At 60.5% G+C, this 26,650-nt stretch overlaps 2 protein-coding genes across 4 annotated transcripts; one reads left to right on the top strand and one right to left on the bottom strand.

Annotated features, from left to right (window-relative positions):
* The first annotated feature begins 2,018 nt into the window (after positions 1-2,018).
* Positions 2,019-16,116, top strand: IGLON5 (IgLON family member 5). Of its 2 annotated transcripts, none has more exons than XM_081118599.1 (8): positions 2,019-2,120; positions 8,599-8,677; positions 9,315-9,547; positions 10,794-10,913; positions 11,946-12,080; positions 12,249-12,369; positions 12,903-13,057; positions 14,558-16,116. In XM_081118599.1, the coding sequence occupies exons 1-8, from the start codon at positions 2,042-2,044 to the stop codon at positions 14,644-14,646; spliced, it is 1,011 nt and encodes a 336-aa protein (XP_080974725.1). In that variant the 5' UTR covers positions 2,019-2,041; the 3' UTR covers positions 14,647-16,116. The 2 variants fall into 2 exon arrangements, with proteins under 2 accessions (XP_080974725.1, XP_080974724.1); XM_081118598.1 differs by lacking the exon at positions 2,019-2,120 and adding an exon at positions 7,555-7,668.
* A 1,101-nt stretch (positions 16,117-17,217) lies between these two features.
* On the bottom strand, positions 17,218-23,892 carry VSIG10L (V-set and immunoglobulin domain containing 10 like; the record flags this gene model as incomplete). 2 transcript variants are annotated; one of them, XM_081118491.1, is made up of 10 exons in its annotated part: positions 17,218-18,318; positions 18,818-18,972; positions 19,202-19,315; positions 20,068-20,364; positions 20,726-21,007; positions 21,313-21,567; positions 21,809-22,093; positions 22,223-22,516; positions 22,902-23,747; positions 23,829-23,892. In XM_081118491.1, 10 exons carry the CDS (start codon positions 23,866-23,868, stop codon positions 18,247-18,249), a joined length of 2,640 nt encoding a protein of 879 aa, XP_080974617.1. In that variant the 3' UTR covers positions 17,218-18,246. The 2 variants fall into 2 exon arrangements, with proteins under 2 accessions (XP_080974617.1, XP_080974618.1); XM_081118492.1 differs by having other exon boundaries at positions 22,902-23,597; positions 23,829-23,868.
* Between the last annotated feature and the right edge of the window lie 2,758 nt (positions 23,893-26,650).

Here is a 26,650-nt window from a genome sequence, read left to right as displayed (position 1 = left end):
CCTGAGGCTGGAATACTTCTGGCTTGTCCCGGGAACACACAGACAGGCAGAGCAGCTGGAACCAAGTGAGCATCTGAGGCAGGGTGATGGTGTCAGGGCCGTGTTCAGTGGTGGTTGATCTAAGGTGGCGACAAAGGTGGGGGCTGGGAGGCCAGGGCATTGGCTGCTGTAGTCAGAGCAGCCCTGCAGGGGGAGGCAGCTCAGAGCAAGGTGGGGGAGGGATAGAGAACAGTTGAGATCTGTTTAGGAGGCAGAGCCAGTTTCTCCTGCACATGGATTGGGGGGGGGGGGGATTGAGGATGGATATGCTTTTGAGGTAAAACAGCTCCTATGGGGGTAGTTTACAAGTTCCTGCCTCCAGCTGCCCCAGACGTGGAGCAGGCTCAGAGAATGCTCTCAGAGGCCTACCTGAGGGACGGGGGACAGGGACACTTCTCCTGGTGGGCCAGGAGGGAGGGCTAGGCCTAGCAAATGGATGCATGGCAGGGCCAGGAGGAAAGAAGAGACTACAGGTTGTCGGGGTGCTGGGCAGAGCTAACCCCTCCCCAGGATCTTTATTCTTAATACGCCCTGGAAATGGAGGGGTCCATCTAGCAAGGGAGGACGCTGAGGTCCTGGGAAGAGAGGTGACTCGTCCAAGGTCGCACGGCCAAGCCTGTGAAAGAATGGGAAATGGGATTTTTTTGCACCTAAGCTTTGGACTACCATCTCCTCCCCACTTCCAGCCCCAAGATCCGGCCCCCCAGGCCCTCCCCATTCCCTTGTGATCCTGGGGGTGAGGACTGGCATGGAGGGAAGGAGGAAATGGCATCCCTAACGCCAGTGCTATTCATGAAAGTGGAGAAGCTGAACTATGTCCCACCAGGAAGAGGGGGCTGGGGGCCTGGACCCCTGGGTGTGAGGGGGGAGGGCTGGGGGTCAGGACCCCTGGGTGTGAGGGGAGAGGGCTGGGGGTCAGGACCCCTGGGTGTGAGGGGAGAGGGGCTGGGGGCCTGGACCCCTGGGTGTGAGGGGGGAGGGGCTGGGGGTCAGGACCCCTGGGTGTGAGGGGGGAGGGGCTGGGGGCCTGGACCCCTGGGTGTGAGGGGAGAGGGGCTGGGGGCCTGGACCCCTGGGTGTGAGGGGGGAGGGGCTGGGGGCCTGGACCCCTGGGTGTGAGGGGGGAGGGCTGGGGGCCTGGACCCCTGGGTGTGAGGGGGGAGGGGCTGGGGGCCTGGACCCCTGGGTGTGAGGGGGGAGGGGCTGGGGGCCTGGACCCCTGGGTGTGAGGGGAGAGGGGCTGGGGGCCTGGACCCCTGGGTGTGAGGGGGGAGGGGCTGGGGGCCTGGACCCCTGGGTGTGAGGGGGGAGGGGCTGGGGGCCTGGACCCCTGGGTGTGAGGGGGGAGGGGCTGGGGGCCTGGACCCCTGGGTGTGAGGGGGGAGGGCTGGGGGTCAGGACCCCTGGGTGTGAGGGGGGAGGGGCTGGGGGCCTGGACCCCTGGGTGTGAGGGGGGAGGGCTGGGGGTCAGGACCCCTGGGTGTGAGGGGGGAGGGGCTGGGGGCCTGGACCCCTGGGTGTGAGGGGGGAGGGCTGGGGGTCAGGACCCCTGGGTGTGAGGGCGGAGGGGCTGGGGGCCTGCACCCCTGGGTCTGAGCGGGGATGACACTGGGACCCGAAGCAGGAGGGCGGTGGGCGCCGGGAGAAGCGCCCGAGCCCGGGGTTCTGGGCCGAGGGTGTCGCGGGGACGTGGGGCGGGGGTAGGGGCCGGGCCGCAGTAACAAAGGCCTCTCCCTCCCACCAGCACCCCCCTGGGCCCCGCCTCCCCGGCCCCCCGCCCGCCCTGATTGGTCCGTTTCCCTGCCCGTCAGCGCCGCCCCCCTCCCCGGGTCTGCTGCAGCTCCGGCCGCCTCGTCGCGCCCCCCCAGCCCCTTCCCCCGCCCCCGCCGCCCCCCCGGGCCGGTGCAGCCGCTGGCGGGGTCCCCCTCCCCCTCCCCCTCTCCCCCTAGGCCTCGCGCGCCCCGGGACGGCCCCCCTCCCCCCTCGCGCCGCCGCCGCCGCGATGCCCCCCCCCGCGCCCGGGGCCCGGCTCCGGCTCCTCGCCGCCGCCGCCCTGGCCGGCCTGGCCGTCATCAGCCGAGGTACCGCAGCGCCGGGGGCGGGGGTTCGGCCGGGACGCCGCGGCCGGGCGGGGACTGGGGGCGGCGGGGCTGCACCCGCAGACGGGGAAGGGGCGCCCCGGACGCCGCGGTCTGGGCCCGGGCGGGGGCTGCGTCCCCGGGCTGGGAACGGGGTGCTCGGGCGCCTGGATCCGTGCCCGGGGCACCGTCCGCGTCCCGGGGCGCGAGCCTGGGCCTGGGGTCTGCTCCTCCCGCTCGGCCAGGGGTCGCGGGCGCCGGGTCCCGGCCTGGGGCGCGAGTGCGCGGCTCCGGGCGGAGGGGGCCGAGCTGGGGGCGGGGGCTGCCCCGTCGGGGTCTTCTCTCCGCGGGGAGCGGGCCCCCGACGGGTCCTGGCCTGAGGGCGGGGGCTGGCGTTCGTGTGCAGAGGTGGGGGGATGGGGTCTTCCCAGGGTCAGTATGAGGAGGGGGCAGGGGTGTCCAGAGACTTCAGCCCCAGGGCCAGGGAAAAAGAAGGGGGCGGGGGTCTGGTCCCCCGGCTGGGTCCTGTGGGTTGGGGAAAGTGTTGGCATTTGGAGGGTTGCAGCTATGTGGGGAATGGAGGTCCAGGAGGTTGGGGTACTGAGCTGGGGGCAGATGTGGGAGCTCTGTCTGAATATCTGCCCCCCCCCCCCCCGGACTGGAAGGATGAGAGCCTGGCAGCCTGAGAAGGACGGGAAGGGCCAACAGGGGCCAAAGGGTGACTGTCACCCCTCCCAGGCGGGCGGGCTGGGGGCTGGTTTGTGCAGGGAGAGGGGAGAGTGGAAAGGGGGGCAGGGGGTGCACCGGGAAGCCTCCGGATAGAGGATGTGTAGCTGGACCTTGTGTCTCCCCAGCAGGGGGTGCTGCCCAGGTGGGCCAGAAGGTGCCCTCTGAGGAAGGCAGGAGTGGGCAAGGAGGCCGGAGGCCAGGAACAGGGGCAATTCAGTGCTTTTGGAGCCCTCTGCCTCCAAACAAGGGTCACAGAGTCAGCGACACACAGTTGGGGACAACGTAGAGCCCCCAACGGTCTCAGTGAGGCTCCCGGCCTCCCGCCCACACGGGCCTGGTCTAAACGCCCTCACTGAGGGTGGCGGGAGCACCTGCATCCTGGCACCAGCAGCCCAGCAGCCGCCCACGGTCACACCAGCCCGGTCACACCAGCCCGGCTGCATGCACGCAGGTCAGCAGCCAGCCAGCGGCCGCAGGACCCAGGGCCCGGGCCCCAGCAGGTGCCAGCGTCAGTCCCCCCCTCCTGCGGCCGCTCTCAGTGCTCCTTCCAGCGGCCTCTCACTCTGACTTTCTGACTGCTCGCCTCTGTCCATCTGTCTCTGTCATTTGTCTTTTTGTGTCTCTCTAGGTGTCTCAGGCGTTTCTGGAGGCTCCCTGGCTCTAGGTGTCATTCCCTGTGTCTCTGTCTCTGGGTCTCTGTCTCTCCATCCCTGCTGGTCTCAGCACAGTCTCACATCTGTCCCTCCCTGCCTCTGGAAATGCTTCCCATCATCGCGTGCCGCGTGCCCCTGTCCCTTCCTGGCTCTCACGCGAGCTGCGTCCTCCTTGACTTCTGGGAATTCGTGTCCCCTCAGTCACTGGCACCTCTTTTTTCTCTCTGCCCTTGCCTTGTCTCTAGCCTTCTCCCTCTCCTCCCCTCACTCCCTCCCCTCTCCCTTCACCGCCCCCTACTCTCCCCCCCCTTCACTCTCAAGATAGCTTCCCACTTCCCCCTTCCCCCTTCTCCTGGTGTTGACACATCCTGGGCTGGGAGCTTTGGGCAGCCGGGAGGTGGCTTCTGGCCTAGGTCAGGTGCTTTCCCCCCCTGGGCCTCAGCTTCCCCACCTGAGAACCGAGGGCATGGAGGTTGGGGGACTGGTGAGCTGAGACCGACCAGCAGGCGGAAGGCAGCCCGCCTGCCCACCCACCCACTGAGCTGGGGCTCCCGAGGAAAAGCTCCTGGGAGAAACGCAACTGCGTCTTCTCCTCTCTTGTTTTCCAAATTGTGGGAGGAATGTGTGCAGGTCACCATCCCCTACAGCATGTCCCTGCCCACTCTCCCTGGGCAGTCTGACCTGCAGAGCTCCACAGGGTAGGAACAGAATTAACCCATTCCTCTGCGGGGGGCTTTTTTCTACCTTTGGGCATCTGTAGATACTGTTCTAGCTTTAATTTTTTTTCCTGCGGGGCAGTTCCCGAGCGGAAGTTTCCAGGGCCCTTGGCTCAGCGTTCAGAGTCTGGGCATCAGTGATGAGATGGCCCCTGGACTTCCAAGGTCAGCAGTAAGAAAGAGGGGTCTGGGGGCTCCTCCATGGCAGCGAGGCCAGGCCCCCCCTCTCACCGGCCTTCCCTGCCAGAGCCACACACCCCATCCCAGCATGTCCCCACACCCCCTCCGGCTCACACAGACTCCTGGCCCCCTTTGTGGGTTCCAGGACTGTGGTATTCCAAGCACCCCCTCACATTGGCAGGTCCCAGTTTTGCCTAAGTTCCTTCCAGGGATGACAGGAGGTTCTTTCCTCCAAGTCAAGGTCACCAGCTTGTTAGAAATTTCCTCCCTCAGGAGAGGGGCGCTCGCCCACCTGCAACCTTCACTCCTCGATTTATCAAACAGGGGGCTCCCTCCAGTCACCGCCAGACCCCTATAATTACAGGCTGGCACCTGCCCCACAGTGCAGCCGTTGGCGGTGCTTAACCAGCGGGCTCTGCATGAAACCAGTCCTTGAATGACCTCATTTCCTCTCCCCTCCCACCTGATGAGGGAGGCAGGATGATCACCCCTGTTCACAGGTGGGGAAACTGAGCCCCAGGCAGGTGAAGTAACTTGTGGGACACAGAGGCAGAGCTGGGCTTTGAACCTGGGCGGCCAGCCCCCCAGGCCTTTCCTTCAGGTGTCGAGCAGACGCTGATGGGGCATCTGAATGATCGCCAGCTAGGGGGGTGGGTGCTGGGCACGCAGCAGCTTACAACCCAGACACCCCTGCCCTTCCCAAGCCCCACCCCCAGGGAGACTGACCCCAACCCAGGGGTCGCAATAGATGCTTCTTTAAAAAGAAAGTGCTGGCATTTATCGGGCCCTCTCTGCATGCCAAGCACTGAGCTAGACATCTTGCTAATATGTCCTGTGGACTCCCTCACAAAGCCCCAGAGGGAAGAACTCTTATTTTTCTCTCTTTTACAGATGGGGAGACTGAGACTCAGGTTGGTGGTGGGAGTCACCCAGCCAGGAAATGGTGGGGCAGACATTTGACCTCCCAGCTCTCGCTCCCCAGGGCTTTCTTATCCAGTCTCTAGAGACCTTCTGTTCCCTCTTCGAACACTTCCCTGCTCTGAGCTAAGCCCAGCTGTGGGGAATACAGCCAAGATTCAGGCCCTCGGGGAATTCCGGGTCAGGCGGAGATACGCCACAGCTGAGTCCAAGCTACCCCTTAGAGAGAGTGGAGACTGTCTGCCGTGAACACTCAGAGAGGTCCTCCTGGAGGAGGGGGCATTTGAGTTTGGGTCTTGAAGAATGAGTAGGAGTTCGAGTTGGAGAAACATGTTGCAGGCATCTATTATATTCATTTATTCAACAAGTATTTCCCAAGGCCTTCCAGGGCCAGACCCTGTGCTGGGAGGTGCTGGAGGCACAGACCTGAGTCAGACCCAGGCTCTGCCCTCAAGAAACTTAGGACTGCCCTCAGCTATGCCCGAGCTGGCATGTTGGGACACAGAGATGCTCTGCCCCGGGTCCTGTCCTGGAGGAGCAAGTTTGGGAGGAGGTTTGACCCTGATCCAAGGTGCCCTGGGCTTATATACACCATCCCTCCCAGAAGAGGCCCCACTATATTAGGTCCCTGAAGAAGGAAAAGCATTTGGTGGGAAACCATGAGACAGAGGAATGGACAGAGCTGGGCCCCACACGCACTGAGAGGCAAGGCAGGAGAGTGACACGAGGCTCCGGGCCGCAGCACGGAGCCGTGGGAGGGATTGCGCAGTCCTGTGTGTTGGGAAGGGGGTTGTCTGTGTCTGTTTCCATCGGCCAGGACGTTTGCTTAGGGTCCTGGCTGCTGGTGTGGGGCCCGCTCCTCACGCCAGAGCCTGGTGTGTGGGCCCAGCTCCTGTGGCAGCTCCTGGCTGGAGTCGGGCTGAGCCCAAGAGCCCTGGTGTCTGTGAAGCTTGCAGCACCTTGGACAGCTCCCTCCGTAACCCCAGGCGGGGTTCCCCTCCTTTAAACTGGGACAGGTGCGGTTAAGTGTGGAGGGGCACATAAGGGACATTCCACAATGACTGGAGGCGTTTTGGTTGTCACCACTGTGCACTGGGAGGAGCTCCTGGCATCTAGTGGGTGAAGGCCGGGGTGCGGCCTCACATTCTCCACCGGGCTGGACGGCTCCACAGTGCAGAATCCTCCAGCCCTGAATGCCAGAGGTGCCTCGGTGGAGAGGCCCTGGCCCAGGACATGTGTGACCAGGAGTATGACAAATCCTGTTTGTTTGTGCGCGCGTGTGTGTGTGTGGATATGACCATGTGTGATCTGATTGTAGGTGACAGCATGACTGTGTGTGCCTGATTCTTGGCCCAGAGCAGCCCCTTTGTGTCAGTGCGCAGGCTGTGGCTTCATGCGTGAAACTCTAGTGGAGGTGGGGACGAGCAGGGCCCCCCGGGCTGGGGGTGTCACTCAGGATCAGGCCAGCTTGTGTGTGTGTGAAGATGGCCCCCAAGGTAGGGCTGTGACTGTGTAGACTTTGCACCTGCGTGTGGGAGGCTGTTGGTGTCCATGTAACTCAGTTGTGCTGTACATGGGGGGGGACTCAGTGTACAACACTGCTTGGCCTGGGATGTCCCTCTGTGCCTGACCATGACAACAGCAGCGCTCCCGAGAGAGACTTGTCTTTTCTCACTGACCTTCCACTAGGGGTGTGTCCCAGGCTGTGTCGTCACCCTGAGTGTGTGTGGGTCTGTCCCTCTGAGCAGGGCCCGTCGCCATTCCTGTGACTGAGTGTGGGACTGTTTCTTTGCCTGGCGATGGCTCTGTACGTCTTTCCTGGGCCTTGGTGGCTGTGTGTGTGACCGCGTGTGTGTGTGTGTCCATCCACTGGCCATCTCCTGCTGTTCCAGGGCTGTGTGTGGTGCTGTCCACTCCGCACAGCTGGGGCGGGCCGGCCCCTTCCCTCCACCCGGGAGTGACTGGGTGAAGCCAGGGTGAGGGCCGCCCACAGCACTGGCCCTGCCCCAGCCCTGCCCTGAGGGGCTGCTGATGGAGAGGGCCCTCGGGAGTCATTGGGGCGGCTCAGGCAATTAATTCATCAGATTAATTAGCTCCTCGCCCTGGGGCAGGGCAGGGCCCTCCCTCCCAGGCGTCCAAGGTCATCCGGCCTCCTCCTCTCCCCAGCCTGGTGTGTCTCCATCCGGCCGCCTCCACTTGCCCAGCCCCCATACCCTGGCTCCGGTCCAGCCTGCTGGCCACCGTCCACAGAGAGATGAATGGGTGGGGGTGGGGGCCCTGCCCGGCCGTGGGGCCTGCAAGCTGCACTGGAGTGTGCGGGCAGGAGTGGGCCTGTGCCCACCAGAGCGTGTCCGGGTGAGCATGGGCACATGGGTGTGTCTGTGTAAAAGTGTGTGTCTGCAAAGGTTTGTGTGTGGCTGTGCACCATGCCTAAGGGTGTGTTTGTGCATTTGTGGTAGATGTGTGTCCAGTGAATATATGCATGTATGTGTGTGTATGCATGTGCGCTGGCGTCTATGTATCTATATGTCTGTGTGCACATGCATGGGTGTTGAGTGCATGCAGCCAGCTCCATGTGTGTGTCTGTCCACGTGTTTCTGAATTCATGTGTGCACATATGTGTCTGCAGGTGTTGGTTGCATAGGTACATGTTTCTGTGTATATGTGTATATCTGTGTACTCATGTCTGAATGTTTGTGTGCCATGTCCATCTGTGTGTATGTTTGTGTGCATCTGTGTATGTGTGTTAGTTGCATATGTGTACGTGTATATCTGCCTATGTATATGTATCTATGCACTTTAAAATCTATGCATGTCTTCTCTGTGAATATGTCGTGCATGCATGTATGTGCATATGTGTTTTTATGTGTACACATGTATCTGCATTTATGTGTGTGTATATGTATGTGTCCCTGTACACAGTACCTGTGGATATATGTGTATGTGTGAACATGTGTGTGCTCTTGAACATGTGTCTTGTGTACACATGTGTTCATGTGCTATGATTGGGGTATGGTCTCAGTGTCTCTAGAGGTGTGTAGGTTTGTGTGTACCAGTCTGACTTAGTCAGTGTGGGCTTGTGGGAAGGTACATGTTGCGTGTGTCTTCTCTGAGTGTGTCTGATGTGTGTGTTTCTGGAAACATCAGTGAACCTGTGTGCAGTGGATGTGGAGAATGTCTGCGAAGGCAGATTGTGTGTGTGTGTGTGTGTGTGTGTGTGTGTGTGTGTGTGTGCATGCACATGAGCATAGTCCCGCTGTGCTGAGCTGCCCCTCCCATCCCCAGGGCTGCTGTCCCAGAGCCTGGAGTTCAGCTCACCTGCCGACAACTACACGGTGTGCGAAGGTGACAATGCCACCCTCAGGTATGGGACTCAGATCGCCGTGAGACTGCAGCCCTGCCCTCTCCCCTTCCCTGGGGAAAACAATCTTGACCTGGGGCACAGCCCGCATCTTACTGTCAGGAGAGGCCATCAGGGCACAGACCCTGGGCCACAGTGTCCCTGTCTGTCAAATGGGCGGAGGGGTGGTAACCACTGTGTTGGTTGTTGTGGGGATTTGAAGGTCTGTACCCACACCCCGAGCTGAGGGAGCACGGCACACTGTGGCTGCTTAGCAAGCGAGAGCCAGGATCTTCATCTCCCAGACCTCTGCCTCTGCCCACTCTGGGTCCCTGTGCCCCTCTCTGTGTCTGTGTCCCTCAGCTTTATGCGTCTCTGTCCCTCTCTCCCAGAGGGCCTGTCCTCTTTCCAGGTCTCTAGCACAACCACCACTCAAAAACTATCAGCTACCATCCCAGGTGCACTTGAGCTCACATCTCTCCCTCTCTGGAGCTCACTTTACCCCCCTGTAAAGTGGGCACAGTCACCTCTACCTCACAGGGCTGCGGTGGGACCTGGAGGTGTGGTGGGCCTCCCCCACCTGCTGCAAGCCCCTGCTGTGGGAGGACCCGGCTGGGGTGGGGGATAGAAGAACCTTCCTCCCCCCCCCCCCCCCCCGCAGCTGCTTCATTGACGAGCATGTGACCCGCGTGGCCTGGCTGAACCGCTCCAACATCCTGTACGCTGGCAACGACCGCTGGACCGGTGACCCGCGGGTGCGGCTGCTCGTCAACACGCCCGAGGAGTTCTCCATCCTGATCACCCAGGTGGCGCTGGGCGACGAGGGCCTCTACACCTGCTCCTTCCAGACCCGCCGCCAGCCCCACACCACGCAGGTCTACCTCATAGTGCACGGTGAGCCTGCAGCGGGGGCCCACCCTCCTGGAAGGCAGACCCCACCCTGCCCTTGCGGGTTTCAGCCAAGAAGAGGGAGGGACAGTCACGTAGAGAGTGACCCTTCAGCGTGGCAGCTTCTAAGACAGGAGAGCTACAGGGTGAGGGGATGGCGTCCTCACAGGAAGCCTACATTCATTGACTCAGCCCCCTTTATGGAGGCCTACTGTGTGCAGGCAGTGCTCCAGGCACCGGGGATGGAGAAGCAGCCGATCAGGCTGTCCCCACTCCTTCGAAGGTGATTTTCCAAGGAGAGGCGGCTTCCCAGGCATAATGTCTGAGCTGAGACCTTCAGCCGGGTGCAGAGCTGGGACCCCAGGTGCCCAGGGAGAAAACGAGTCGGGTGTGCAGAGGCGAGCCCTGCGGGGCAGGATGTCCGAACTCACAGCGGGCAGAGGGGCTGGAGGGACCCACAGAGGGGGCCGGGGAGGCATCAGGAATGGGCTGCAGGGAGGGAGCCCTCGCCCAGGCGGGAACCCAGCCACACCGACAGCCCAGGGGGCCAGGACAGGCCCTGCCCGGGAGCCAGCCCGCCTGGGCTCCGGCCTCCGCACCACCACCAGCCGAGGGACCCTGGGCAGGCGGGCAGCCTCGGACCCCCCAGGTGCATCCAATCTGAGGCATCAGCAATCGGAAGGGGCACTGTTAGTGTTTATGCTGCTGGAAATGAAACAAACCAAAAAACAACAAGCCTGCCAATTAGACTCTGGCATCCTGACTGGAGACATGATCAGGTGGGGAAACAAAACCCACCCGCAGGTGGAACTGATGAGCAGCCGCGTGTGCCCCACGGGCGGCCGAGGGGGCTGGGTGACTTTGTTTCCGTAAGTCGCTGAGAGCGGGGTCTGCCGCACCGTAAGCGCCATGTATTTGTTAACTAAGTTAACTAAAAATAATAATAACAACAAATAACTGAAAATGGAGATGGGGAGAGAGAAACTCGGAATAGAAGATAGAAAAACCAAGCTAGGATGAAGGCGGAGAGACAGAGTGAGGAAGACAGAAGTTAGGAAGCCAGGCCCAGAGGCAGAGAGAAAGGAGAAATCTTAGCGAAAGACAGGGAATGTCAGCTGGACCCCGGGTGTGAGGGGGGAGGGGCTGGGGGCCTGGACTCCTGGGTCTGAGGGGGGAGGGGCTGGGGGCCTGGACTCCTGGGTCCTGGGAGCCCATATCTGCCTCTCGCTGACCTCTGTCTCCTCCCCCGCAGTCCCCGCCCGCATTGTGAACATCTCCTCGCCTGTGACGGTGAATGAGGGGGGCAATGTGAACCTGCTTTGTCTGGCTGTGGGGCGGCCAGAGCCCACCGTCACTTGGAGGCAGCTTCGAGGTGAGGACCTCACCCTTGGCCCAAGCCCCTTCCCCTACTCCACAATTTGGGCCCCTCCTTTCCCCCACTCCTGATCCCCCTAATCCTTGTGATGACTTGATTTCCCCCTCCACCCTGATCCCCTTGTTTCCCTGGCAGACCTCAGATTCTTAAAGCCTTCACCGCTTGGCATCCCAGGCCTGGGCCACTTCCTCCAAATCATCCATTAGACCCCAACCTCGCCCCTCCTCCCCGCGCTCCACCCTTCCCCTACCCCCAATATCCAGTGTCTTCCCCACGAGCCACAGGATTCTCCTGGACTCGGATCCCTGCCCCTGGATGGCCTGAGCCGGGTTACAGCCAATGCCCACCCACATCCCACCTCCTGGCCACATCACTACATCGCTACTGGGAGCTCCAGCCCAGCAGTTCCCAAAGTGTGGTCCCGAAATGGCAGCATCAGCATCAGCTGTCCTGCCCCCCCCATCACTATCACCCTCATCACAGTTTAACAAGCCCTTTAGGTGATTCTGATGGTGGAGTTGAGAACCACTGCTCCAGGCTACTCCCAATATAGTGCCAAGGTGCCTGAGCGTGACTTCCCCGACCCCTAGATCCCACAGCGCCTTTTACCTGGATCTCCACCACCACCTGCCGAGTCCTAGACCCTCACTCACTGGGTCTTTGCAGACCAATGGTGCCAATCACTGGATCCCCTGGGATCCAGTCAGATCCCTGATCCTCCCCCACTGGGTCATCTGAGCCTCATGGTCCGAGTCACTTGCTCCCAGTTCTCTGGATCCCCTACACCCCTAAATTCTAGGACCCTCCCCACTGGGTTCTAGTTACTGAGCCCGGATCCCCACTCCCTGCCCTCCCCTAGCAGATCCCAGCGCCTCGCCCCCCGCCCCAGCCCCTCCTGTCTCCCTTTGGCCCCGGGCACACCAGGCCCTGTGGTGCCCGCCCCGCTGATGTGTGTCCGTGTTGTGCCCGTGTTGTCCCGTGTTAAGTGTTTGTGTCCGGCCCTGCCCCTCCCCCTCCCAACCTCCACAGACGGCTTCACCTCTGAGGGCGAGATCCTCGAGATTTCCGACATCCAGAGGGGCCAGGCTGGGGAATATGAATGCGTGACTCACAACGGGGTCAACTCAGCACCCGACAGCCGCCGCGTGCTGGTCACCGTCAACTGTGAGCCCCCCGGCAGTGCGCGCGGAAGCCGGCGGGCCCTGGGTCCCTGGGCGAGAGGGCTCTGGGGCAGGAGAGGGCGGGGCCTGGGCTTCTGGGGGGGGGGGCTGGAGGAGGGACCCTGAGGCCCCACCTGGCTGGGAGAACTCGCTGACGCTCTCCGGTCACCAGATCCTCCGACCATCACGGACGTGACCAGCGCGCGCACGGCCCTGGGCCGGGCTGCCCTCCTGCGCTGCGAGGCCATGGCCGTGCCCCCCGCGGACTTCCAGTGGTACAAGGATGACAGGCTGTGAGGACAGCGCCGGGGGCGTGGGGGGAGGGCGGCCCGGCTACCTCGGCCTGCGCGCGCGGGGAGGGGCGCGGGGCGCGCGGAGGGGGGCGCGGTCCTCCGTGCGGAGAACGGGGTGGGGGTGGGGGTTCGTTGGGCGTCAGAGCGAGAGGGTGGGGACTTTCTGGAAGCTTGGGTCCGACGATGGTGAACGCTGGAGCTCCATCTCCTCGGGCTATTCAGGGGGAAAGTCGGGGGTCGATGCTGAGGATCTGGCGGGGAAGCTTTAGGAGACCATCGGGCTGGGGGCCAGCAGGGTCTGGGAGCCCCTAGAGATTGGGGGGCACACCGGGAGAGTCCAGGGTCCCTGAGGGGCGTGGGTGCCTAGAGAGGGTCGTCGGTGGGAGTGGCCGGGGACCCCTAGGGAGCTAGACTCCGAGGATCCGTGTGGGGGCGGGGGGTTCCCCAGGGAATTGGGGAGCCTGAGAGTCGAGGGTCTGGGCTCTGCGCCCCGAGGGCGTCACGGCCCGGCCCCTGACCCGGGTCCCCGGCAGGCTGAGCAGCGGCACGGCCGAGGGCCTGAAGGTGCAGACGGAGCGCACCCGCTCGATGCTGCTGTTCGCCAACGTGAGCGCCCGGCATTACGGCAACTACACGTGTCGCGCCGCCAACCGGCTCGGAGCCTCCAGCGCCTCCATGCGGCTCCTGCGTGCGTCTGAGCGCCGGGCGGCGGGCAGTGGGGCCCGGGGGCGGGGCCTGGGCGGGGGCGGGGCCCGGGCGGCGGCGGCGGGGGCGGGGCCGCGGCGGCGGGGGCGGGGCCTGGGCGGCGGGGGCGGGGCCCGGGCGGTGGACCCCCGGGGACAGCCCCCAGACTCGCCCAGAACTTTGCAAAGAGAAGGGCGCTGGGACGCGAGCAGCTTGATTGAACCAGAACCCGATCCCTTCGGTGATTTCGGGTTCGCTGGACGCCCACTAAGGGCTGGGCGTGTCGCTGCGGACACAGCAGTGCACGAGACACAGGTTTAAGGGCTCGCAGGACTTACGGTCCAGTAGCAGAAAAGCAATGAACAAGCAGTCATAAATAAAATAAAAAGCACACACATATACACATAAATAAGCAAAATACGATAGGATTGGGGATGGGATGGGGTGGTAGCGTTAGATAAGCCCATCGGGAAAAGCTTCCTGGGGGGTAACCTTTGGACGGAGACCCGAGGGGTAAGCAGCAGCCCGCTGTGCCAGGCCTGCGGACCGGCGCCGCAAAGGCGCGGCAGGGGACCAGCACTCGGGGGCCTGCGGTTACAGAGGAAGGGAGAGTGCGTGTCTCCTGGGCCGTGGTCGAGAGGCTATCCTACCTCAGGGCGAGGCCACTGCGCGCTGCTGAGCAGGGGAGCGGCATGTGGTGGACGCTTCTCAGAATCGCTTCGACTGCTATTCCAGAGATGGGCTGTGGGGGGCGCAGAAAGGGGCAAAAGCCCAGAGAGGAGGCTACTGCAGGAACCCAGGCTTGGGGGGGGGGGGGGGTGACGATGCCTGTCTCAGGGAGGTGCTTTGGGGGTGGAGGGAGGTAGAGGCCAGGGGATTCCAAGGCTGGGTGAGCATCTGGGTGTGTGGGGATGTAGTGCTGAAGTCCTGGAGTGGAGAAATAGTGGGGGTGGGGAGGCAGGGCCTAGCCAGGCCGGCCACAGAGCCAAGAGTGCAGTTTGGGACATGCTGCCTGTGAGATGCCTGGTGGCAGCGCCGGATAGATGGAGACTGTATGACAGACGGATGTTGAGAGCCCCAGGCTGATGAAAAAGATGTGGCGATCTGAGAAAAACAGGGAAGTCAGACAGACAAATGCTCCAGGAGATGCCGAGACTCAAAACAGAAGAGCGCCCTGGCCAATGTGGCTCAGCTGGTTGAGCCTTGCACCTAAGGGTCGCCAGTTCGATTCCCAGTCAGGGCACATACCCAGGTTTTGGGGTCGATCTCCCTTCCAGGCACTTACAGGAGGCAATTGATCCATGTTTCTCCCTCTCCTTCCTTCTCTCTCTAAAATCAATTTTTTTAAAAAACTATTTTGAAAGATAGAAGAGCAGGCACATGGAGTGAAAGGCTCAGAATGGCCTCGGTAGGGAGCCTTAAACAAGAACCTCGGGCACCTGGGAGAGACACACTCGGGCCTCCTCCCCCCAGTCCGCCTCCGTGACCCTCTCTCTTTCCCCAGGCCCAGGATCCCTGGAGAACTCAGCCCCGAGGCCCCCAGGACCCCTGACCCTCCTCTCTGCCCTGGGCTGGCTGTGGTGGAGGGTGTAGGAAGCACCCAGTGCAGCTCGCCTCCCCCTGCGGGGACCTGAGGCCGAGAGCAAGAGAAAAAAGGGGGAGTGGGTCTCGAAGGGGCGGAAGAGCTCTCGGCCGCCGAGGAAGAAGACAGGAGGAAGAAAGATCTCTAGAGAACCCATCACTGTGAGGGATAACGCAAAATTATGCATCTTTCTACAGCCATTCTCGCCACCGTTCACGTTTCTGATTGTGACCCACCCCCACCACTCCCACCCCTCTCTTAGCTCAGGCTGTCAACTGGGTTGCATGTGTGTAGCGGGTGTGTGTGTGTGAGCCTGCACGTGTGTGTATGTGTGTGGGGGGGAGTGGGTGGGCAGGGTGGGGAAGAGGGCTTCCATCTTCCCTCCCTGACACCCCCACTGCCTCTCCCCTAGGGCTGGAGGTAGGTACGGGGGCTTCGTGGTAGAAGCTGTGAGGGAGGTTTTCCAAGCCCCCTGTATTTTCCCAATATATGCACGGACACCGCCCCCTCCCCTCCCTGCTGAAAAGGTGTCTCCTGGGCAGGTTAGGAGTGGGGAGGGGTGTGGCACTCACCTGTCAAGCTGTCATTCAGCCTTTGTGGGCAGGTGGGGGATCTCCATCTGGGCTCTGGGTCCCTTTGCTGTCAACCACCAACTGCCTGTAGCCAGAGGCTCCATCACTGGCTCAGCGGCCTGAGACCTTCCCACTTTCCCTGCCCCCCTCTCCCCTGGACTTTCTGGCCCCCTCCTGGGCCAATCGGTGCTTCCATCCAACTGTCAGGCTGGTGTCTGGTCACCTGTCTGTCTCAGTGCTTTTCCCCACCCCACCCCCACTCCCTTTGGCCACCTGCAGCACCAACCAGCTGCCCTCAGCGTCCCTGAGCTGGCCCACACCTGCGGGTTAGCTGCTCTATTCCCTGGACTCTCCGCCACCTGTACCTCCCAAAGGCTGGCCTGACGCCCCCCACGCACACCAGCGACTGACCAGCAACAGCCCTCTGGCTCCAGCCGTAGCCAGTGACCAGCTGTCATTCCCCCAAGGGTGGGCAGCATTGTCAGGAGGGGCGCTGAGAGGCTGTAGCCTCTCTCTGGTTGTAGAAATACCCCACCCTGGCACACCACACCACACACAGTGGAACAGCCGGAGAGAGAGGCCTCACACAGACATCCCGAGCCCAGACCAAGACGCCACGTCACCAGCTCTGACTCCCGGGAGACCCTCTATAAACACCCACCCTGAACCACACCACCCAGCACTTGGGAGGGACAAGGGCAGAGCCAGGGCGGGGGCAAGGGGCAGTGACTGTACCTCAGACAGGGGCGTGGGCCCCATCCCACATTGTCTTCCATTCCCAGGGTCCAGGGGATGGGGATGGGAGGGGGAGGGAGACAAGGGAGGGGGTGGGAGGGCCCTGGGGGCCGTGTGTTCCGATTCATGGGGAGTGTTGAGACCACCACACCAATAAACGCCTTTTTCCAAAGTCTCTGCCTGCAGGTGTCGATGTCATTAAGGATTTGGGTGCATGGAGGTCAAAGGGTCACAGTCATTGGTGGTGCCTCCCCAGCGTCATTCTCATGTCTCCTTTCTCTTTGGCAGACTTGAAATTGGCCTGGTACAGAGGTGGCCCCTAATGGGCTTAAGCCCATTACCCACTGTTATTGGTTCAAAGCTAATGAGAGAGTTAATAGCAAGGCCAAATGGATTCACAAGAAGAGATGGTCCTCCACTGGATAAGGTGACTCAATGATGTGAGGTCTAGAGCTGTGCAGTTGCTTTTCTCCCTCACGTGGAGAGATCTTGGGCACGTGGGGACAGCAATGGTGGGCAAGACAGACTGTGGAGCCTGAGAATGATAGAAACACTACGGAATGCAGAGTGGAAGGTCTGTATACAGACCTGATGATATCATTTGAACTGCTGGATCAAAACTTACCTGAGGCCTACCTTCACTTATACAAGCAAAGTCTCCTGTATATTTAAGCCAATTTCTGTTAAGTTTTTCTGTCTCCGGTGATCAAGGAAACGACAACTCTAACTGATATAAAAGAGATATGGAGAGTCCAGGTACCCAGGACTCCAGCCCTCAACTCTTCAAAATGATCCAAGAGTTCTATTTCCCAAAGGCCTCTTTCACTTCAATCTTTAACCAGAACCCTTCACATCCTTTCCTTCCCTGAGACATGCTGGCTGCCTTTAGTTACTTGTTTCCTTTTTCTTTGCTGTCAGACCCACCTCCGATGATACAGGCTGAGCTGCCTGGTCCCCCAGGCTCCCCTGCAGTGAGTGATATGACCAGTTTTGGGTCAATGACACAAGAGAGGTTTTCTGGTAGGCTTCCAGGAAAGCTTTTCCCCCCACTCATGAGATTGGTGGAGGAGAGGTGTATGAGAAGAGAACCCAGCTCCCTTCTTTTTGTCTTTAAACCACAGTTGTGTGAAGATGTGATGCCTGGAGCTGCAGCAGCCATCTTGCTACATGAGACAACATGCCAACCCACTGAGAATGGCAGAGTAGAAGGATGCAATAAGCCCAGGTCCTTGATGGGGTCACTAAGTTGCTGCACCAGCCTGAAATCACCGACTTCCATGTTTCTTTCCATCATTTATTTTGTTAATTGCAGCCAAAAAAAAAACCCCTTCATTGGTGCATACCCTAAATTTCCAGTGAGAACCCCTGCTGGAAAAGGAAGGCATCCTGCTGGGGAGAGCAGTAGCAAACCCAGCCCTTGCCTGGTACCAAGACATTTGATCAGTTAGCTTATATTTACTGATTGCACACTGTGTGCCAGGCTGTGTGTTAACTTCTGGGGATAGCAACATGGTCTGTGCTTCCATGAAGCTCTCAGTTTAGAGAGAGAGTCAGAGGTTAAAGAAGTAGTTATGTATTTATGGATGAGAGGCGTAAGATGCAGGGTCTCTAGGACCTAACCCATGACTGAGGCAGGGGTTAGAGGAGCATCTTCTAAGATGGCAGTGGTCACCTTTACACAGGAGAAAGAGCTGTGCTCCAGACAGAGTAAACTCTAGGGGCAAAGGCCTGGGGGGAAAATAACATGCCAGAGAGAAAGCCTGTGCTACTGGAGTGGCAGGGGAAGTACTGGAAGGGAGGTCAGAGAGGCCAAAGGAGGTCAAACCACGAGGCTTTGAAGGTCATGATGAGCTTGGACCACATCTGAAGGGCAATGGGCAGCCAGAGACCGGTTTAAAGAAGAGAGAACGTGTGATATGATCTGTTTTAAAATGAAGACTCTGGAAGCGGGATGGGCATGGCCTGGAGGAGGCAGAAGTGGATGTAGGAAGATATTTTCAGAGATGAGGTGGGCCCCCCTCTCTGGCTCAGAGCTGTACACCAAGCTGCCTGTTCGCTGCAGAGCCCGTACATCTTGCCTGCTTGGTGGTTTGCAAACCACACTGTTAGGTCAGCAGCAGTCTCCAGCTCAGGAGTCCCACCTCCTTAGTTACACAAATACCGGTAGAGTCTTCTGAGGTGAGAGAGGGAGACAGAAGTCCCACTTTCAGGGTCCAAGCTTGGGTCACAGTAGGACAGGAAGGCTCTGCGTGCTGCTGAGGTGAGACAGGAAGCCCTGCCCAGAGCAGGCCCTTATAGTCCTGGTCACACCTGTGTGGCTGCCCGAACAGTCTTCGGGCCCCCACCTGGAGAGATGACTGGACTGGGGCTGGTGACCTGGAAGAGAGAGAAGGAGGAGGGGTTGGGAACAACCTCAGGGCTTACCCTGGATGTGACATGACTCACCCTTTTCTAGCATTAGTTCCCATTATTCAGAAATTAGCTGGGTTTCCTCCATTTACAAGGAATAAAAAAAAGTCTAGCCAACCTTGGGAGAGATGAGACATGCAACTTTACCAGGAAAAATAAATTCCACCCCACCTCAGAGAGAAAAATGGAAGTTTTGCCCATTTCTATGGAAAAACGAATAAATAAAGAAGGTCCCATCTTACCTTTTGGGGTGGGGGGGGATTGGAATATCACTCTTCTTTTAAAATACATAAACATTGGATGGGAAGCCCTGTCCAGCTTTTATATATATTTTAAAAGCATAAAATTTTAGCAGGATTGTAAACCAACAAGGAAAGCTGGAGGAAGACAACTCAGGCCATCTCATCTTCCCGACTAAACACGAAATTCTGCCCTGTCTCGGGAGCTCATGGGCACCCGCGCTCACCTGGCAGGCCCGGGCTGGGCTAGGATCTTCTGGCGGGGCTTTGAGGGGCACAGGCTGTGGAGTCTTCACGGGGGCCACGCTCTGCATTTTCCTCTCCGGTGGGGGGACCACAGGCATAAAGGTGGGCAGATGCGTCTTTTTCTTGGGAGCCCCTCCTGGAAAAGAGAGAGGAAGAAAAAAATCCAGAGAAACACGTCATTGGCTGCTCCAACATGACCACCCAGCCAATGGCAAAGGAAGCTGGGCTGAAAGGTGGAGCCTTTAATCTGATTGGCTGATATGGAGGCCGAAAGGTGGACCTGTGGCCTGTAAGCACGCTGATTGGTGCAGCCAGTCCTCCAGCGGGGTTTACCTAGGGAACCTCCCCGTTGGCCCCTCACTCACCCCGAATGCGGCGCAGGCAGCAGATGCACAGCAGGGCGAGCGCTGCCAGGAGCGCCAGGCCCAGAAGGGAGCCCAGGACGATGCCGGCGATGGCCGCGGGGCCCAGAGCGGGGCCTGGCGGGGGCAGACAGAGGAGGAGAAGGGGAGTGAGAGCCAGGGCCTGTTTCCTGAGGCCCGCGTCCCAGCCCTCTCAGAGCCCAGGAGTCTCAGTTCCCAGAACGTTTGCTGAGTGACTATCGTGTGCCCAGCATTCCACCAGGTGAAGATCCATTGCTGAGCAAACTCAATACACCTCCCCTCCCTCAGTACCTGTGAACGTGGCTCTATCTGGAAATAGAGTCTTTGCAGATCATTTTGACTTGACCACACCAGCTCTATTTCCAGATAAGGTCACGCTCACAGGTAATGGGGATTAGAATGTCAATGTATCTTTTGGGGGAGACACAATTCAACCGATCAAGTCAGGATGAGATCATGAGGGTGCATCCTAATCCAGTATGACTAGTCTCCTTACAGGGAGAAGACGCAGATACACATGGGGGGGGGGGGGTTGTGGGAAGCTGGAGGCAGGGACGGGGCTGATAGGGCTGCAAGCCAGGGAACACCAAGGGCTCACAGGCGCCGTCAGAAGCTGGAGGAGGCAAGCAGGCCTCCCACCCAGGGACTCTGAGGGAGCACCGCTGACGCCTCTATTTTGGACTTCTGGCCTCCAGAGCTGTGTGAGGACACATTTCTGTGGTTTCAAGCCACCCAGTCCATGGTCCTTTGTTACTGCAGCCCCAGGAAACTAATACAGGGGGAAGGAGGGTCCAAGGAAACAGGCTGATGGAGGCAGCCAGGAGAGGGCTCTGACAGCCCCAACTCACCTGCACTGTAGACCCGGCTTTGTGATGGGGTCCCTGGCTGGCCCCCCAGGGTGGGCAGGATACGCAAGGCCCAGGACCCCGGGTTCTGAGAAGGGAGGGGCACCACGGCTGATCGGTCCTGAGGCCCCAGGATGAGCAAGGAGACCCAGTCCTGGTAGGTAGTGGCTCTGCCCGGGTCAGGCCTCTCGGGCCGTGCCTGGATCTCAAAACCACTGATCAGGGCCCCACGCTCCACATCCCAAGTCAGCACCACTGCATCCTGGGCTCTCTGCAGCCTCCATGAGGAGATGGACGGTCCTGGAGGGATCAAGATGGGGGGCGGGATTTGTGGGTCCCAGATGGGAGAGGGAAGGGGGCTTCGCGCCTGGACTCATAAGTCCCAGGGAAAGAGGACCTGAAGACCCAGACTTTGGTGCCTATGAGAAGGGGCTGGAGGCCTGGGCTCCTGGGTCTGAGGGAGGAGGGGCTGGGGCCTGGACTCCTGGGTCTGAGGGAGGAGGGGCTGGGGGCCTGGACTCCTGGGTCTGAGGGAGGAGGGGCTGGGGGCCTGGACTCCTGGGTCTGAGGGAGGAGGCACTGGGGGCCTGGACTCCTGGGTCTGAGGAAAGAGAGAACCAGAGGACCTGAATTTTGGGTTCTGGGGAAGGACAGAACTCACCAGTAAGGGTGATCTGGTCGCCCCCAGCACCCAGCACCCCACTGCACAGCACGGAGTAATTTCCTAGGTCCCAGTCAAGGCTGAAGTTGCCAATGAGGAGCCTCCGCCCATCCTGGCTGAGCCTCAGGCGCCCCCCGCCGCCTCCGGAGACCAGGGGCCGCCCTTCCCGGGCCCAGGATGCTCGTGAAGGGGGCTGACAGCCCGAGGCCTCCAGCGCCACCTCTGCCTCCCCCGGCCGTGTCTCCTCCACTACTGGATGCAGGAGCACCTCTCGGGGGGCCTCTGCAGGTGCAAGAAACGTAGTCAGGAAAGTCAAGACCTTGCCCCAAAGTCAAAGAACAAGTCCTGTGCCCTTTGGTGAATCCAGACATGGAAACCTCGGCGCCTTAGTTAAGCGAGGAAACGCCATCCGTTCACTTTCTCCCTCCCTCATTCAGCATCTGAATCCGTAACGAAGACTTAAGTAGACTATGGGCCAGGTCCTGGGCTGGGAAAGCCGCGTTGTTCTCAACCATTTATTGCTCAAAGGAGCTAAGAAATACCCCGCCCTCCTCAGGACAGAGAAAAGACGTCCCACCCGCTCTCACCTGGGGTGACAGTGCAGGTGCGCGTGGTCACCAGGTGGCGAGCCAGACAGGTGACGGCGACGCCGCTGAGCCGAGGGTGGGCGGGGACAGCCGCCAGGAGCACGGAGTGCGCGGGCCCCGCGCGGACGCCGTCGGGGAGACCCTGGAACTGCAGGGAGGCGGCGGGGACCCCACCGGGCCACCAGCAGCGGAAGCGAAGGCTGCGGTCCCCGGGACCCCCTTCGACGGAGCACTGTGGGGACCCGGGGGGCGGATCTGTGAAGCGCAGGGGGAGACCTCGGGGTCAGCCCCGCTCGGCTGCAGCCCCGCCCGCGCGCGCCTTCGCCCCGCCCGCCGCACAGTCGCCGACCGCGCCCCCGCGCCCCGCCCCCCCGGGTGTCCCCGCCCCGGGCCGGTTCCGCGCCTCCTCCCGGGCCCCGCCCCGCTGGCCCCGCGCCCCGCGCGGCACTGTCCTCGCCAGTTACCCGCGGCTGCGAGCGGCCCGGGCTGCGCTCACCGGCCACCGTGAGGTTGAGCAGCGAGCGGCGGCGGCGGCCGGTGCGCGGGTTCGCGGCGAGGCAGGCGTAGGCTCCCGCGTGGCCCGGCCCGACGGCGGGCAGCAGCAGGCGCGGGCCCGCGGGCACCGCGGCCTCGGCGGGGTCGGCCAGGCTCCACGCGATGTCGGCGGGCGGCCGCGAGGCGGCGGCGCAGCGCAGGGTCACGTTGCTGCCCGCGGTCACGTAGAGCGCGGGGGCCGCGTCGCGGTCGGAGGACACGGCGATGACCGGCGGGTCCGGGCCGTCTGGGCGGAGGGAGGGGTCGGAGCCACGGGAGCCGGGGTCACGCGGGACTCCTCCACGGCCCGCGGAGGCCGGGCCGCCAGCCCCCGCCCCCAGGGCCCTGCCCCCGCTCGAGGCGTCGCCCCACTCACAGAAGACACTGACGTCGGCCGCGGCCTCCGTGTGGCCGAAGGGGCTGCGGACGCGGCAAGTGTACCGGGCGTGGTCGCCGCGCACCGGGCGCGCAATGAGCAGCTGGTCGCCCTCCGAGCGGATCCGCGGGGCCTCCGCTCCCTCCGGGTCCGCTGCCTCCAGGGCGCGTCCGTCCCGGCTCCAGCTCAGCGCCCCGCAGCCCGGCCTCCACCCCACGCAGCGCAGCCGGAGCTCGGCCGCCCCTTCCTCTGTCTCCGGGGCCTCAGGCTGCACGGACAACCGAGGCAGGGGCTCTGGGACAGGAGGACCGCGATCAGGACCCAGCCCCGGCCGCCTCCTCCCTTAGGTGCAGGACTCCAAGCCCCAGCCCCCCACCGCCGCCACCCGGCTCTTCCAGCCCCAGCCGGGGCCTCCTCTTAGGCCCAGTCCCCTCCCCACAGACCCGCGAGTCTCTCCAGCTCTCTCCTCCGGAGACCTCAGGAGTCGAGGGCCCCAGGTCCCGCTTCCCTCAGGTGCCCTGGTCTTGGCCCTCAGCCCCTCTTCTCCCTGCAACCCAGAGGTCCTCTCCTCTGTCCCCTTCTTCGGGGGAGGAAACACCCTCCCAGCAGCAGTGACCACCCCAAAGGTATGGCAGAGCCGCCCTTACAGCCTGCATTCTGGACCTCAGAGCCCACTTACCATACACACCCACCGTGAACTCCCGAGTCTGCCGGGAGACCCCAGCCCGGATGATCTCAGCCGTGTAGACCCCAGCATCCTCCAGCTGGGCGGAGGCGAGCTCCAGGCCTCCTCCGGCCTGGTCAAACCGGAGGCGATCTTTGTGAGCAGGGTCCAGGCTGATCAGGGGGGCCCCTGGCCCAAGGGCCCCTGCTGCCAACACCTTCGAGCCCCTGCGCCAGACCACCAGAGGGTCAGGGGGTCCAGGGCTGGGGACTGGAACCAGGGGGAGCTGGAGGGTGGTCCCCACCAGCACAGCAAGAGGCCCCCCCACCTGCTGGGGGAAGCTTGGCCCTGGGGCAGCTGCTGCAGGAACTTGGGGTTCAGGGCTCTGGGGGGAGAATTTAAGATCCAGCTCCTCAGGGGAGAACTTTGAACCTGGGCCCTCCGCAGATACGTGAGCGTCAGGGACTTGAACAGGAATGTTTGAAGCTGGGGTCTTAACAGAAAAGGCAGGCTCTGGGTCTTTGGCAGGAACTTGAGAACCCAAGGTATCAGGAAGTCCTTGGGAATCAGGGATCCCAGGGATGGTGGGCTTCAGGCCCAACTTTTGGTCCCCAGCAGAAACATTTGACCAGAAGGACCCAGGTACATCGTTTGAATTCGGGGCCTCGGGAATCCATTTGGAATGGGGGATATCAGCAGTGGCTCTTGAACCTGGAGGCTGATCCAGAAATTTCCCTCCAGGGGGTTTAATGAAAGAAACATTCAAATCCGGGCCCCGGGAAGAGCTTTCTGAGTCCAAGATGAAATTGGTTCGCTGAACTCCAGAAGAGGCTCTGAGAGCAAGCACCCCTACTCCGGAGGCTGCAGAAGAGAGGAGGGGAGTGCATTGGGGGGCTGCTAAGAGGGGAGCCTGGTGGGGAAGGGGCTGAGCAGGAGACTCACCCAGGAGCAGGAAGAGCCGCAGAGCCTGTGAGGTGTCCATGGTGCTGCGGCACCCAGGAGGACACTGGAGTGAGACTCAGGGCCCGCACCTGTCCCTCCCGGGACAAGTCTGACAGGACTGGTAGCTTCTTGGGCGGGGAAGGGAGCCAGAATCAGTGGGAGGCACCAGGATCCCCTACCCAATCTGGTGGCCAAGCCACCCACCCCACCCCACTGGTCCTCATCAGCTGGTCCCTCCTAAGGGGAGGCCCAGCCTGACCCCTGACCTCTCCACTCTCAAGGGGGAGATAGTAAGACCTGAGTCTCAGCTGGAAACAAAGCCTGGAGGACTTCCTGGAGGAGGGTGAGGTGACCTTTCAGAGAGCCTCACCTCTGACAGCCTTGGCCTCAGCTCAGGCTTCCCCCTCCCCAGTCTCCTGGCCTCTCCACTCTGTCCTGCCTGCAGCCTCAGATATACCCATGTCTGGCCCTGCTCCTAACCCTCCCATGACTTCCTGTTACCCTCAGGACCAAGTCTCAAGTGGCTATCTCCCACCCAGTCATCTCTCCTGAGACCCAGAACTGCATCTCCAAGTCCCCTAGAGCCTCCATGCCCTGCATCCCACTAAACTTAGCATCTTCCCTCTAACCCGACTCTCCTCCTGGATTCTCCATCTCAAGTACAGTTCCACCACCTATGTAGAGGCTGGGGCGCCTTCCTCCCTCTTTCCTCCCCCTCACCCCTGTGAATCTCTGAATCCCACCCCTCCTACCCCCTACATCTCTCTGTCCTATTTCTTCCTCTCTGTTCCCATTGGCCAGGCCCCAGCATAAGCCTTGTCCACTCCTCCTGCCCCTTTGTCTAGCCTTCTATCTTCAGCTTTGCCTCCTACAGTCCATGGATTCCCCACGTGGCCCTTGAGTTTTTCTACACCCAGAGCTGCCCCTGCCCCTTCCCTGCTCACAGCCCTCCCATGGCTCCCCAGGGCCCTCAAGAGACATCCAAGGCATTTCCAGATCCTGCCTGACCTAGACCCATGCACTCCACCCATTCCCTCCCCACTCTAGCACTTATTCTTAGAACATCCTGCCATTCTTAGGCCCATCTCTCCCCTCCCAGATCTGCAGGTGCAGTTTCCTCTGCCAAGAATGCTCTCCCTCACTCTCCACCCCCCTCCAACCTGGCTAAAACACAACTTGTCCTTCAGGTCTCTTATTAAGAACCAAAATAATAATTACCACTTATCATGTGCCAGGAACCGTGCAAAAATGTTTCCCAGACATTATGGCCGAACCCTTCCAAACGCCCTATGGGCTGAATGTTTACCATCCAGGAGACTGTGGCTCAGAGAGGGACCTACTGGAGGTTGCACAGCCAGAGGGAGAAAATGGGTGGCCTCAGCTCAGGATGGTCAGACTGCTCACTCCTTCTGAAAGCTTTTCCTGCTACCCCATACTGGCCTTAGCACCTCTGTTCAGGTCCCAGTCCTCTGAGCTGACCCAGATAGAGTTCTCACCATGCAAATAATAATAAGGGTAATACTACATAGTGAGCATTTTCTGCAAGGCAATGTGGTTCTGGGGGTGCTACATTAACCCTTAAAAACCCCATGGGGTAGGTTTTATAGTTTAAAGACAGCTGCAAATTCAACCCTTCTCCCTTTAAGGAGTAGGGTCTCTGTCCCCTCCCCTTGCATCTGGATAGGCTCTGTGACCTCTAGACCAAGAGAGTAGAGTGGAAGTGACCCCATGTTTCTGCACCTAGGCCTCAAGATACTGGCATATTCTAGTTCCTGTATCATGAAACACCCCTACTTGGAACCCAGCCTCCATGCTGTGGGGAAGCTCAAGCAGCCCCATGGAGCAGAATCATGGCTCCTAGTTAACAGTCACCTGGAGCCAATAGCCCCAGCCAGCTTGAAAGCATGTGATGAACCCATCTTGGATGTTGATCCTCTGGCCCTATTTGACATGGAAGAGAGGCAAGCTGTTCCTGCCAAGTTCAAATCTCAGGTTTGTGAGCAAAGTAAATGATTGTTGGGTTAAGCCACCAAGCAGCAGACAACCAGATCACAGGTATTGCTACTAACTGCAGCTGATGGAGGAGGAAACTCAGGCTTAGAAAGTAGGAAGTTGACAAAGGTCCTCCTGGAGACAGGGATTGGCCAGGACCTGAACCCGGGACCTCAGGATCCAGACGCCAGGCTCATAACCACTACACTAAGCTCTTACTGTTTCAATAGGCCAAGTGAGGAAACTGAAGCTCAGACACAGGAACTGACTCTCTCAAGATCTCACAGTTGGTAAATATGAGAGTGAGAGCTTGAAATCACTAAGTTTGGCTCAGGCCCTGGCTCTTCATCCACACACCAGATTTTGATTGTCTCTTGCTTGTCTGTCTCCCCAACCAGAATCAGAGCATCTCGCCTCCTTCCCTCTTGTGTCCCAAGACTCAGCAGGGACCTGGCACTCAGGAGTCCCCAGCAAATACTTTGCAGATGAAAGCTCTCCATCCCCTCCACCTCACTATTTGTCTTTCAAGAATCAGATGCCACCATGCTGGGAAGTCTCTCTGACCCCATAGGCTGCTCAGATGCCCCATGTGGGCTCCCAATGCCCAATGCTGCCTCCATGTACAGCAAACAGCACCCCACTTCATGGCTGCCTTTGCCCATGTCCATCCTCCCTTCAACATGGAAGCTTCTCAAGGGCAGGGACTAGATGTGACTCACCTGGATCTTGGCATTGTCCAGCACAGGGCCTGGCACACAGGAAGATTAAGTAAGTGTTTGTTGATGAATCAAGGAATGGGTGTCCATGGAATGAAGTAACAGAGACAGACA

Source organism: Miniopterus schreibersii (assembly GCF_964146895.1).
Source record: "Miniopterus schreibersii genome assembly, chromosome: 18".
NCBI lineage: Eukaryota > Metazoa > Chordata > Mammalia > Chiroptera > Miniopteridae > Miniopterus > Miniopterus schreibersii.
Note: the sequence above shows the minus strand (reverse complement) of the source record. Positions and strands in the feature narration are given on the sequence as shown.

Bases quoted from the DNA above. Each gene is read 5' to 3' on its own strand.
- IGLON5 (XM_081118598.1), top strand. From the start codon at position 7,572: ATGGGTGGGGGTGGGGGCCCTGCCCGGCCGTGGGGCCTGCAAGCTGCA. The intron at 7,669-8,598 runs GTGAGCATGGGC...TCCCATCCCCAG, and splicing joins GCCCACCAGAGCGTGTCCGG to GGCTGCTGTCCCAGAGCCTG. The intron at 13,058-14,557 runs GTGCGTCTGAGC...CTCTTTCCCCAG, and splicing joins CGCCTCCATGCGGCTCCTGC to GCCCAGGATCCCTGGAGAAC.